Below are 14340 nucleotides of genomic sequence, written 5' to 3'. Positions count from 1 at the left end.
TAATATTATATCGATATTGGTATAATGTTTACGTGTGCGTTCCGATAGTCGACCTATAAAAGACACCATTAGGATTTCGCTGGACAGTATTTTTCGTGCCTGCTGTAGTGTGCTAGCCGCACATTAAACAAACAGGTTAGTCCTCAATATACCTAAGCTTGCTATTGCGTCTTATATATTTCTTATATAGCTTTAAATAATAATATAACAATTAGAGACATTCGACATAATAGGCCATTTAGTTCATTGAGCTATTTTTAAGCCATACATTTGTTGTATTTGGTCATTCCAAATAAAGTAAATTTTTAATTAAAAACTACTTAAAATAGTTGAGGTTGTAATCTATTTATTTATACCCAGTTCCTTATGCGATAAATATATAGGGCAGACAGTCAGAGCCGAATGCATTTTATTTATATAGGATATCCAATCATGCATGTAATAACGATCTTGAAGGCACTTGACTTCCTACCTGAATCTAAATCTTTATAATACATAAAGCGTGCTTATGGATTGATATAAAGATAAACAGATAAACAAATATATATACATTAAAAGTATCTCAAGTTATATAAAAGATAAGCGTTTCGTATATTTTAGTTTTTGTTAATACTCTAATTTTTTTTGGACAAAAACTTTATATAGGAACTTGAATTGAAATTTACCCGAAATTAACTATGCTCTACAGTATAATTGTGGCATTTGTTTAAATATATATCTGGGATGATGGAATTAATAGGAAATGATAAATTTTTGAAAATTACAATTCAAGACCTTACAATTAAGATACTCGTACTTGAATAAAAAATATTTTTATTCTAAAGTCAAAACCTATCGCTTGTATCGTTTTCAATGCATGTATTTCTATTGAAATTCTAAAAAATATATCAACATTTTAGATAATAATGAAGTTTTGCACCCTGATCTTCGCCGTGCTGGTGGCGTGTGCAGTCTCCCTCGCGGCAGAGCATGGCCCCCTGTTGACTGCGCTCCAACCCAATGACATTCAGGAGTTCGAGGTGATCGTGCCTGAGGGAGAACAGAACAGACAGAAGAGATCTTTACTACTCGGTAAGAACGATTCTTATATTGTTAGGCTTGTTACTATATAAATAATTTAGTTTTAGTAATTTAAGGAATAAGATTTTAAGATAAAGAGATAATATTGTATATTTCTATCTTTCATGTATTTTTATTAATAAAAATTAAACACTGTTCATTTAAATTATCACCTAACTGCGGTTTGCAGCCCGTCTACCAAGTCTCCCTCTTTTGAAGGAAGCTTCTATGCCATATAGTACATGTAAAGCAAATTTTATACTGATTGGATAAAGCTTTAAGGTGCTGTAAAGTAAGAATAAACAAATTCACTTTTACATTTATAATATTAAGTAAATATTACAATTTCTAATAAATATTTTTGGATTCGTTAGAATATGCTTGTTTGGATAATATCAATGTTTAAACGAAAGGGGTTCGAAATTTGAAACGTTTTTTTCTATATTATGGATTTAGTTTTACCAGTTCCGAATTGATTATATTTGACAGAATATAGATACTTCCATGTTGGTCATACGAAACGAACGAATCAACGAACGAACTATTTTAACACTGAACAAAATTTATATGTTACATATTATTTTTGACGTATCAAATTAATAGTGATTAATTTGATATCTGATTGTAAATATAAGAATGTGATTGCATTCGTTTTTTTATATTAGGTTAAAATAACTCTATATCACTTTTATAAATTAAATAATATTTTTAATTAATATAGAAGAAGCAAAATAGATTTTTATTTTTCATTTATGACTTATGTCTATTTTGATTAACTGTATTGCGAGTGCAGCTCAGGTTAACTTAATTTAGATTGACTTTAATATTATTATGAACACTGAGTTAAAATATATTCTAATTTAGATTTCTAGAAGACTTAATAAAACTTGTATCGTGGGTGCAAAATAAGATAAAGTTCAAACGGTGTAAAAAAAACTCAAGGTGTACAGTCACGATCAAATAAGGGGCATCAAAAATACAACACAATTAATAAAACTTAATTAAACAGCCAGTCTGGTCAAACGTGTTGAAAAATACTTATAAAATGTGCACAAAATGTAACGTATAAACGTTTTAAAAAATCAATAATGATTTTTTAAAACTTTTGTTCATTTTTTGAGGCGAGACGCTGTGACGTAAAGCGCCAAACGCTCCCTGAAGACTTCCGGATGAAGTCAAAACAATTGTCGGGAACGACAAAAACACAGTGAGTTCATTAATTTTCCGTCACATATGTACATATATAGACATCGAATGTGACGTTTACTTAAGTGGTTTCGTATTTACGTTACGGATTCGACTGCAGTAATGCTGTATTATATCTACAAGTATGTATTATTGGGCCGATTCTGTGACGCCATTGCTCTAAACTGACTCTACAATAAAAATTTTAATTTATTATTACAGTAAAATATTTATACGTAGGTTCAATATGAACTACATTTCTAATACTCTAGATTTAAGTCCAAATTATGATATATTTAGTTTATGATGTTTCATAAAACAGTAATTACACGAAGAGATTTAGAGTTTATAAAGGTACCTCAGAATCTATACCATTGTTTTTTTCCTCAGAACACTTTTAATAAGTAAGGTATAGAAACATGAATCATGGGGTTTTATGTACATACATTATCACAAAATCTGTGTCGACAAAAAATAAATATTTAAACAAAACAGGTGTCTAACTATAATATTTTAAACTTTTATTTATAGAATATGGCATCAAAATATTCCGTTTGATAGCGACTCTTAATGTATTCTAATGTATAATAAATATTCAAATTATAACTTTATTTGCATTTCGTACCCGACATATTAGAGTTAAGCCCATGTATTATACCTACAAGCGGAAAATGTATTAATTAACGCATAAGAAGACAATTTTCTTATTAAATTTATAGTTCTAATTCTTTCTAATCCTTAAAAAAATTCTAAAGCTCTTCTAAAAGAAACTTGCTGTTTTATCAGAGTGTTAGATTCATTTTACTAAATTATAAGAGTGTTATGTGGTAACAGTATAATATAATATAAAGAATATCGTTACTAAAACTAACATCTTATTTTATAGTCTGTTTTTTATTTACTTTGTCTGGCTTTATAGTACACGTATTGAATGGTACTTATTTTTTGCGGTTTTCTTTTTGTATGTAAGTAATAGATAGATTTTTATTAATTCATAATAGAAGTAGAAAATAGAAGGCAATTTTATAGTAGGTATTGTGTGTTGAAACTCTTAACTACAATTCAGTGGAGTGAGGCTTTTTTGACGGAAATTACTAACTGAAATATCGTAACGTTGACAATAGATTTCTATCAGGATAACTGGAGATGAAATGTTTTGTTATATATATAACAAGTTGTGCCCGCAACTTTGTCTGCGTGACAAGAATATATAAAAAAGTAATATCCTCTATGTCAAATACGCGTATGGTTAATTTATAGAGCTGTTACCTCTAAGAGGTAACAAACTTATTAACATAAATCTTTACATTATTATTTTAAGAATATAACTTCATGGTATAGATTTATAGAAAATGTTTCCTTAGTAACTAATTTAGAAGGATACCCTACCCTTTTCGTATTGTCTCGAGTATTTTTAATAACCGTTTAATGTTTATTCGGGTTTTTAAACAAATAAGAATTATAAAATATTTATATACAATTATTAATGCATAATTAAAACGTGATTGAGTACACGTCTTGTAAATCAAATTTATGATATCAAATTCTTCAACAAAAGACTTTATGTTGAAGGACTTGATAAGATGATTAATAAAAAATGACTTTGCTTTCTTTATAAATAAGGAAGTTTATATTTCATTATTACAGCTATCTATATATTGTTAGATATTTGAACGTTATATTGCTATATTATTATATACATTATATCGCTATAATGCTATATTGTTGAACGTAGGCTTCAACTACTGTTATTCTTCATAACATTAAAAACGGTTCAGACAATTGAGAAAACAAAGTAGACAATTATTTTCACAGTTATAAATTTGGTATTAAAAACCAATATAAGTAAGGAACAGTCTATTTTTATTTGAATTTTAACATACAGGATATTGGTTCGTAAAGAGAAGACAGCAACTTCAAACATGAGAAAATTAATACGGGATGAACACGGGTACATACGATATGCAAATGACATTATCAAAATCAGTTTAGAATTTTCTAAGATATTGGGTACCATAAAGAGAAAAAAATGCAAATACAAATATTTTAATGTCTTCATGCTTACTAATATTATAAACATGACAGTGAGTTTATTTCTTAGCTCTTTCTTAAGTCGAGGGTAAAAACTAATTAATTATCTACCTATGTAAGTTTTAACCTGCATCTTCATCCACGTGATCGAAATAAATAGTACCCTTTTTTTAATGAATGATAATGGAATGTCAACTCCGCCCGCGCTAACGGTATACGTTGGCAGGGCACTAGTACGGGATGATAGGTGATGATGAAAAGGCATGTCAATTACCTGGGATTTAGCACGATAGTTTAAGCTAACAATAGGACTGGTGGTCCGTATTAATAACAATCTCTTCCTCTCCAATACCAATTTTTACTTTTTTAATGTTAGCAATGATTTCCGTGTAGTCCCGGCATAGAATAGGCCACCCCTTCCTTTCCCGTGGGTGTCGTAAAAGACCACTAAAGGAGGGCGAGGGAAAGAGAGCAGCGTCCCTCTTAATACATCTCTAAAGCCTAACTCCGGTAGCTAAGCGTGGCAACTACTGGCAAAACTCCTCTTATGGGGAAGGCTTATGTTCAACAGTGGACAGTTAAAAGCTGATATGATGAATGTCAGTAAGGATAACCTACATTATATTAGTAAAACAGGAAATATTCTAAATTGCAAAATGGATAGTTATTTGTTATGCGTAACGTGATGGATACATGAGCGCTGAGGTGCAAAGTAGACGGATATACCTAGTTAATATCCCACCGGCGGACTAACTTTCCAACCCTAGGGATTCATGATAGATTACATTCATAGCATTATATTATAATTATTGAATACAGAGCGTGATACGCATACAACCGTGTCGACTTGAATCGATATACCCGAGTAGAAATGATTGTACTATATGGTATAAATAATTGTACAGAAATACTTGCTTGTCTATAAAATCATATGCATTGCGTTCTAATACTTCAGTAAAGTATCTTAAACCAGTTACAGCAGCCTTATAGTGAGTTAATTATGCAATTAATATGAAATCGTCCCGTAAAAGCTCATGATAATAGTTTTTTATGTCTGCATATGGACTTAAGCATTTATATTATATGTAGGTCTTTTAATGATTTTTGCGTTCCATGATTAAACATCTGTTGATTAACAACTTATTGAGACTAAAATAAATGTCGGTTTTAATTCTATAGTAATACAATATAATTATTAATACTCATGGGTGATAGACTACTAACTATCACGCATGCTTGAATGTTGAAGTCCAAAAAACGTACTTACAAAAGTATAAAAATAAGTAAATAACAGCATACTTCTGAAATAATTGACTATAATCGGAATGAGGTAAATATTGATCGTAGGAAGTTAGTTAAAGAAAAGCTAAATGAAATTCTAAACTGTTCAACAATTTAGAATTTCGTTAAAAATCCGACTAAATTAAAATTAATATGAACCCTTTCGACTCGGAATTATTAAAATGGGTTCGGAATTTGAGAAGATATTATATCACAATATAAAAATATAGGCAAATTTAAACCTCCTTATTTTCGTGTTTATAAATAGGTAAAATGAAGTTAAATTAGTATTTATTTTTTACGATAGAATTTACAATATATAAAATAGTCTATATAACATATAAATATATACCATATATGTATATCAATAATTACCAGTACCGAATTCGAGTATTCTGACACTTCCCTATGATTGACTGGGAGAGAATGCTTTTAGCATTAAGTTCGCTATGTACACATATATGTACTAATGATTAAATAAATATAGAGTCTATAGAGTAAGTTTATATAAATAAAGATTTTATATTATATTATTTTCTGTTCTGTTTTACAGGAGCTGGACTATTGGGCGCTGGTGCTATTGGAGCGGGAGTACTGGGTGCTGGCGTGTTGGGCGCTGGTCTACTCGGTGCCAAGGCGATTGGCGCTGGTGTAGTCGGCGGTGCCCTGACGGCTTCTGCACTTGGACGCAGCTATGGAGGCGGATGGGGTTATGGAGGTGGATGGGGCTATGGAGGATATTATAGGAGTGGTTATGGCGGATACGGTGGATACAGGCAAGTTTTAGTTTCGTGAAAACAATTGGTGTTCACTGTTGAGGAGGTACTGCGCAATTTATATATCAGCCTCTTACAAATGTTTATTATATAGTTAGTGTTGCCAATACACGCTGGCGGGGCATCAGTGAGGATGAAAGCAGGTCAGTTAGCTCATTGTGATCAATTCCACAAGAATTGATGATGATGATGAGATGTTTACCAGGGTCCACCGCGTAGAAGTCGACCTAATAGAGGATTTTATTAGCAATGGGGTTATTGGACCTCATTACTAATAATCATTTCTCCCTAATGTTATTATTACTCTGTTATATCCATGGTACTACTCATGTCTATAGGCGACAGTTATCACTTTTCATCAGGTAGCCTGTAGCTTGTTGGCCATTCTAAATTGCATTAAAAAAATTAAAAAAAAAATATCTACCCGTGCGAAGCCGCACCGGATCGCTTGTATTTAATATGAGTATATATACTTTTATCATGGCGGTTGTAATTATTATGAGACCACTTTCTACTGACTGCTATTGGTACACTTGAGCAGAGGATCGCATACCGTCGCTCTAGTACCGTCTATTATATCTTATATGACAAGACTGTATCAAATATAAGTTTATAATTATTAAATTTTATCTTTTCAGGAGCTACAGGAGCTATCCATATAGCACTTATATAGTAGAAGACTGGTAAAATTTACCTGTTTAAATACTAGTTAGGATTATTTGTTGATAATAATGTATAGTTAGTTGATAATATACCGACTCATATCATATGTATGTATTTGATTAATAACAAAATAAATATTTTGTGTTGTTTTCTTTAAAGTTTTGGGGAATAACTGGAACAGTTAAATAAAAGACTATCATTAATAATTCTATTATTTAAAATTTCTAATGGCACACTTGAATCATAATTATTCTTGACAGTAGCAACAAAAGAAACTTGTTTTTTATTTTTTATTTTTGCGTCGTAATTAATAGGTTTTAGAAAAAAGAAAGAGATAAAGTAGCCAATATCTCCGAAATTATTTATTGCTACATAACCACGAATAAAACAACTTTTATCATTCATACTTTTTGCTGTTGTAATCATCATATCAGCTCTTAATTGTTCACTGCTAAATAAAAGCCTTCCCCAGAAGGGCAGTTTTGCCAGTAGTTGCCACGCTTGACAGGCGGATTGGCAACAGCAGTAAGGCTTTTAGTGATATTTTAAGAGGGACCTTGCTGCTCATCATCTATCATTAAGTTCTCTTAGTCGCCTTTTACGAGACTCACAGGAAAGAAAGGGGTGGCCTATTCTATTGCCCTAAGGCCTTAAGACCCATTCTGTTGTAGTGCAAATAATTAATACTTAAAAATTCCCATAGTTAATGATCAATCTAATAATTAAAATAAAATATATGTTATTTTCTGTACATTTGGCGGACTTAACACCGGACGGTGTTCTCTACCAGTCAACCATGTATATTTATATGTACTATACTCGTAAATATATGTGCTTTGTATATTTACGATTAAATGCGATGTAATTAGTTATGTATAAACTTAAGTTTGTTTTGTTCTTCTTGTTTGCAAATTGTCACAATATACACTGCTCTACTCGCTGACATTGATTGAAAGTGGAAAGGACTTTGGGTTTGATAGAAGAGAACTTTTTTAGAGTTAAGCTCGCCGTTGTACATATTCTTACCTCTATCATATTTGTTATATATTACTAGTGTGTACGATAAAGTATAAATAAATAAAATAAAATAATGTAGTATAATTTTATGAAAGTGATATTGCGACGAAAGATACCCATGGTGTTATTTATGGTTATAGGCGACGATTACCGCTTATCATTCGGTAGGCCGTCAGCTTGTTTGCTATTCCATAGACTCATTTTTTATTGTTTTTATATATATTAAAAGTAAAAACTTTAATATTAACAATTGTGTTTAATAAATATTTAAAGTAGTTGAAAGTTTTGTAATTGCCTATCCAAAAAGGGGATCAAGACCTCCATGTAAGTTAAAGACCAATCAAATGCTGTAAGTCGCTTTGAAAAAAGGATGGTACAGCTGTGTTCAGCTTGGCGAATCTGATATGCAAATTTTGTTTCTACCGGGAAGTCTTAATTATTCTAATCAAGAAATAATTAAGACTGGTTAATAATGGACATACACATCCACAAAGAATAAAAAGTTTTTTATATGCAGAATGAAATCGAAGTTGTTAGCAGCAGTAAACCTATGCTATACATGGAAGAATAAAAATTTCGTTGATCAAGCTGTCTTAGTATGCGAGGATTAAAATTTTTGGATATTTTTCATGTATGTATCTTTGGAAACAATGTTCAGTTCTATTGACAGAACACATCCTTAAAAATACTAACGATTTTGATTTTGCTCTTACTATTAAAAAATAAAAAAAAATTAATAAAAAATCCTGTCTATTTTCGTTGCGAATGCAGTGCATGTATTTAAATCATGTATAAATGAAGTGAAATTATATAAAACTGTCGAATATATGAAGGTAACTATTTCCTATTTGACAGTATAATAATAATTATCTTTATTATGGAAGAACTATTAGTTCTCACTACAATTAGCAGACGTGTCAGTGACACTGCTTTTGGACAAAAATGGCTCCATAATCAATTCAATCAATAGAAGCAGATAAGACTGTGCCGTCATTATTGCAGAGTAATTAATCTTTGTCATTGTTGCCTCCGTTTGCAGATCTGTTTCAGAGCGATATAGACAGCTGTCTTTGTGGACCCCCGTTTCAATTAATTTGCCTTATGATCTTATCCAAAGATATCTATGTAAAATATTCGTTTAAATTAAGAACAATGCTTTATTAAAATTTTACAAGTTGATTATGGTTTTGTGATATCACTTTAATGTTTTATTTTAATTTTTTTAAGTTGTACCGTAAGAATAAGTCGGTTATTTTTATACTTGTATTGGTCTTGGTCTTTCTACTAATATAATACTTTTTTCTTATTTTATTATGTGCGTTAGTAGTATGTGGTCTTAGATTGTATAAAGTGTCATTTACGACTCAATTAGCTAAATTGATATTTAGCTTACTCAATTTGATATTTTTTTTTTAAACAAAACGCGCTCTTTTTTTAGTATTGTAAGTAATTGGATTAAAAATGTCCCAGCTCAGTTCGTTTTTTAAAATTTGAATTGCAAACTTTTTTTTCTGATGTAATATAAATATGTATACCTATATACGAACTGCTAACAAATTAATATACATCTATTTTTTAAGATGGCGGCCATTTTCAATAATTTTAATACTAAAACATTTTTTTACGTCTATAATTGGAAATACATCAAAGTAATCAGTAAATATAAGTATCGTTATATATCTTTATGCATAGTTTACCTTGCTCTTTCAATCATCGTTTTTATCTTTCAATTTACTCTTAAAATGTAATTTCTCTCATGCACTTAGTAATAAATGTACATTATGGTAACCCTATTCACGCACACATGAACAAAAATGTTGACCTGTTTTTGGCGAAGCATTTGTATGGTTATATTCTACATATGTAATCTAAGTTGGTACCATGGAAAGTTTTTATTAACTTTCAGACTTTGGCGCTGTATATTTTATGTTTTATAAGAGACGAAAATTAATGCAATAAACTATAAAAAATACTATGATATTTATATCATTTGCTTAACAACTGCATTTGTTTGATCTTTGGACTCCGTAAGTATGACCAGGTGTTTAATTTCCGCTCACAACTCAAATGGTTGACTATTCGTAACCGCAAAGACTTACGTATCCTTTGCACACTGTTCTCAATGATCCTTCCTCTCCCACTTCTTTGAAAGATATATTTCAGTTCTTCAAAGACTCCCATTCCCGTAATCTTTGGTTATCTCACAATCTTTTCCTCGTAACCCTATCACACCATTCAGGATTTATGTCTAATTTTATTACCGTCACTACTATCAGCCTCTGGAATAAAATCCCTATAGATCTAGGAAGAGCACCCAATAAGCAAATTTTTTGAAAGAAATCTTTTTAATTATTTGTTGAGTCAACAAAACTCAATAGTTTATCAATTAATAATCCATATTTCATAATGCTTATCATTGTTTTGGTGTTATAACTATATATATTATATTACATAATAAAAGTTTATGTATTATATGTGTATTTCTTATGTATAATACATATATTTATTGCAGTATGTTACTATAATTATGTCACATATTTTTCACCACATCTGCTTTTCATACGCTTTCTGTTTTTACCGAATAGTTAGCTGGTAGAGAATGTCATATGGCATTAAGCTCGCTACTTGTACAAAGTTTTATTGTGCAATTAAAAAAAAATTGATTGTAACGTAGAGATTGTTCAGGTAAATATTGCGTTAATTTCCGTCACTGATAAAACATGTAGTGTTTTCAAATTTATAAATTCCGTTACATCTTAAGAAACCAAAATCTATTTTGAAATGTACATATTTACTAGGAACTCACCTATGTGTTATATTAATCACAGACAGAGACAACGAATATTTGTGATATTAATCTTTTGTTGTCATCAACTCGTAACTATCAGCGCGTTGAAAATGTAACACTCAGTACGGATATAGTACGGATATCGAGTACGAGTCGTATATCTCTTTTGTACGCGAGATTAAAGAGGCGATGGCATGGTCCAATGCCATCCATCTCCCTTAATGCTGTTTCGACGCGAGTGTTCGACGCTCTATCCGCGCGTACCGTCGCACCGCTCGTTCGTAATAGCTCTGAACATGCCCCCATCACTTATGCACTGAAATATTATTTCCAGGATATTCAGGCAAAATATATGTAAGATTGTGTAGCAAGTGTGTTACTTTTGAATATACCTCTTTTATTATTAATAATGGTCACCCAATCACTTGAAAAAAAAAACAAATTTTATTCATTAGATATGCCCAAGTGTGTATTCAGTGTATAGTATATATTATACAGTGCTAAAATAATTATTATATACAATTTTTCAAATTGTATATAATAATTATTTTATCCTAAATGCTTCTAGTTCAGATTATAATTTTCAAAAATAATTAAAGAAAAAAGTAACTTAAATAAAATAAAGCTGATTCTGTATGTTTATTGAAATATTATTATCTTGTTTAGTTTTACCATTCAGGTTTACTGTGTATATGACTTTCAATAGTTTCTGTAAAATAACACTTTATTTTTATTAAAGAACTGTACTTGCTTTTGACACCAAATATTAAAAATACTGAACGAATTTAAATGAAATATGATTCCGACTCAATTTACAATAATTTAAGAGATTTCTTATTTCACGCCAGTAATCGTGATATAATTAGTATGGAATCAATATGAATATCAAATCTGAGAAAAATGCAGCTAAATTAACTTAATGGTTTTTAAAGTAGGCTGATTCTTTTACAGTACTTTTATACCTGTCTGAAATAATATTTTATTACTACTACTATTGCGAAATGTAGAGAATTATTTCATGTAAGCAGGGATTGATTTAACCCAATGAAGACCTTGTTCCCGGCCGTAGGTAGTAAACCGCGTTCATCCGAACTTTTCAAATAAAACCAATAAGACCCCCTTGTTTACGCACTTTGTTGCTCCATCCGCCCTTTTCTTTGTTCAAATCTAACTTTGTACTGTTCTTATAGAAATTTGTGGTCATTTGTTCCAACTATTTTCTTTATTGGTCCTCAGAAAGCATTGTTATGTTTTATTACTGTTGGCCACGGACATAAATGATGCGTACCTAAATCATTAAGAACAATAGAGAAATAGTTAGATACTCTTGGTTGTTACGGTTATAGATTTTTTTACACCACTGAGGTGCCAAATATATATTATGTATATGTAATATATATAGGCATACGGCCCATCTGATGGTAAGTGGTTACCGTAGCTTATGAACGCCTGCAATACCAGGAACATTACGCGCGCGTTGCCGACCCTAAAGAAACCTCTTTACCCCTTTTTTGAATAACCCCATCCCATAACTTCCATTTTGGAAATTCTTCGACAGGAAGCTCATTCCATAACTATTTAATATAATAAATATAATATATATATTTATTATATAATATATATAATTATTAATGTCAAAAGATTTTCAATCAAACTGTTTTTTTCAAAAAGGCTACACGGACCGAGCACTCCGGCCAAAAAAATAATTTATGTTTAAAATTTATACCTAATGTAATCGCTTAACTGAATTTACAAATATTGCACTATAAAGTAGTTAGGTCGTTTATAATTGTGTTTAAAATAGCACGACATGTGATCTCACTATACTGATCAAACACAGGAATAATATGATTATAATCTATCGACATTTTAGAGAGAGGCATACTATAAATAGTTGTAAGATAATTGATTATTCATTAACTTAGAAAAGAAATATAAGATAATACTGATAAAATAATAGGCGGTGTTATCGCAAAAAACGATCTTTCCAGGTAACTTTTAGATGAAGAGGAGCGACTTAACTAACTCTCCCTTACACTACTTTACCTCCCTTCCACCCTTCTAAAAAATAAATTATTATAATTTCCAATATATAAATTTTATTTAGTAATATTAAAATGAGTGGATATTTCATCGGGATTCAAATAATTCATTTACACCCGTTTTGAATAAAAAATTACAAAAAGTGCAGTTGCGTCATTTGTTTAAATAATGTATATGTTAGTAATAATGTTAATGTATATGCAGGTGGCTCAGGACCGTTCCTTATGACAGTCTATGGGAAAGGCCTAGGTTTAGTAGTGAATGGCAAATGGCTGAGATGATGATGATGAATCTATAGATTGCTGTATAATAACAAAACAATTTTGGGCATTAATAATTTTTTTTTATACAACTTAGAATGGCAAACAAATTGACGGTCCACCTGATGGAAAGTGATAACCGTCGCCTATAGACATGAGCAGTACCATGGACATAACAGAGTATACTGTTTTGCCCACGATACTCCCCATGCGTTACCATTCCTGAGGTCTCAGGTGTTATTCCTCTGTACCCACTAAATTCACACCATACCCCACACTACAAACCAAAACATAACCATGCAAACAAAACTTCCCGGTTGAAACACGAATGGGACAGAGGTACCTAACCAATCGACTTTTGTACAAAGTCTCCCTCTATAATTTGGGTATAAAGTGACATATGAGTTTTTTTATATCTAAGTAATAATTGTGTTTCACTGGTATTGTCTTACCGTACATTAAAAGTAGACAAATACCTAAAAATATAACATAGCTATTGGAAAAGCTTGAGACGGGATCTAAAAGCAATATGACAGGTTGAGATTGATGGTTTCATATATCAATCATTAGTGCACATTTCGTTAATGTAAACAGAGATACAATAATACCATTGTAATCTCAGTCATATATTTATATATTGAGAACTTTATTAATAACTCGCTTCTGGAAATTAAAGCATTTATCGCTTAGATAAACCCTTTGAAGCCTCTTCTAGCAAGCCTCGCTGAATATTCATACTATAAGGGCAAGTCATTAAGGCACTCCTATCATATTAATGAAAGCAAATTCACTACACGGTACATTATAATTTGTAGGACACGAGTATGTTCATGTTTTACTTGCTTCATTATTAGTTTATGATGCATACGGGTAAGTAATATATTTGAAATATTTTTAATAATGGGTGTGTTATCAGGTGGTGTGTCAGCTGTTTTGTCATTTTAAATTGCTGCATGTCTGGATGTAGAGCTGGATTAGAAAAAAAAATTTCTTAGATAGCTCATTTCTTGAAAAAGGTAGTTGTAGACTATTCAACACCAGGATATAAGATATAATAATAATAATAATAACCCCCCCAGGGGATTGAACCTTGACGTGGTGGGGGGGCTTAAGGGAAGGAGGTACAAATTAGTAGTCAGCACATCTAGACTAAATACCCCATTCGGAAGGAACTAAGCTACAAAGCCTGCACAACAAGGCTACCCTTCCTACTAATCATCCCAAATACAAAACCCTT

General features: G+C 31.0%; 1 protein-coding gene across 1 annotated transcript; it reads left to right on the top strand.

The window, feature by feature from the left end:
* Positions 1 to 7138, top strand: LOC113518384 (acanthoscurrin-1-like). The gene is made up of 4 exons (XM_026903283.3): positions 1 to 135; positions 900 to 1071; positions 6110 to 6332; positions 6971 to 7138. The coding sequence occupies exons 2-4, from the start codon at positions 906 to 908 to the stop codon at positions 7017 to 7019; spliced, it is 438 nt and encodes a 145-aa protein (XP_026759084.1). The 5' UTR covers positions 1 to 135; positions 900 to 905; the 3' UTR covers positions 7020 to 7138.
* Positions 7139 to 14340: the final 7202 nt, after the last annotated feature.

This window comes from Galleria mellonella, unplaced genomic scaffold, assembly GCF_026898425.1.
Source record: "Galleria mellonella isolate WM207_F2 unplaced genomic scaffold, CSIRO_AGI_GalMel_v1 utg132, whole genome shotgun sequence".
In the NCBI taxonomy this organism is placed as follows: Eukaryota; Metazoa; Arthropoda; class Insecta; order Lepidoptera; family Pyralidae; genus Galleria; species Galleria mellonella.
Note: the sequence above shows the minus strand (reverse complement) of the source record. Positions and strands in the feature narration are given on the sequence as shown.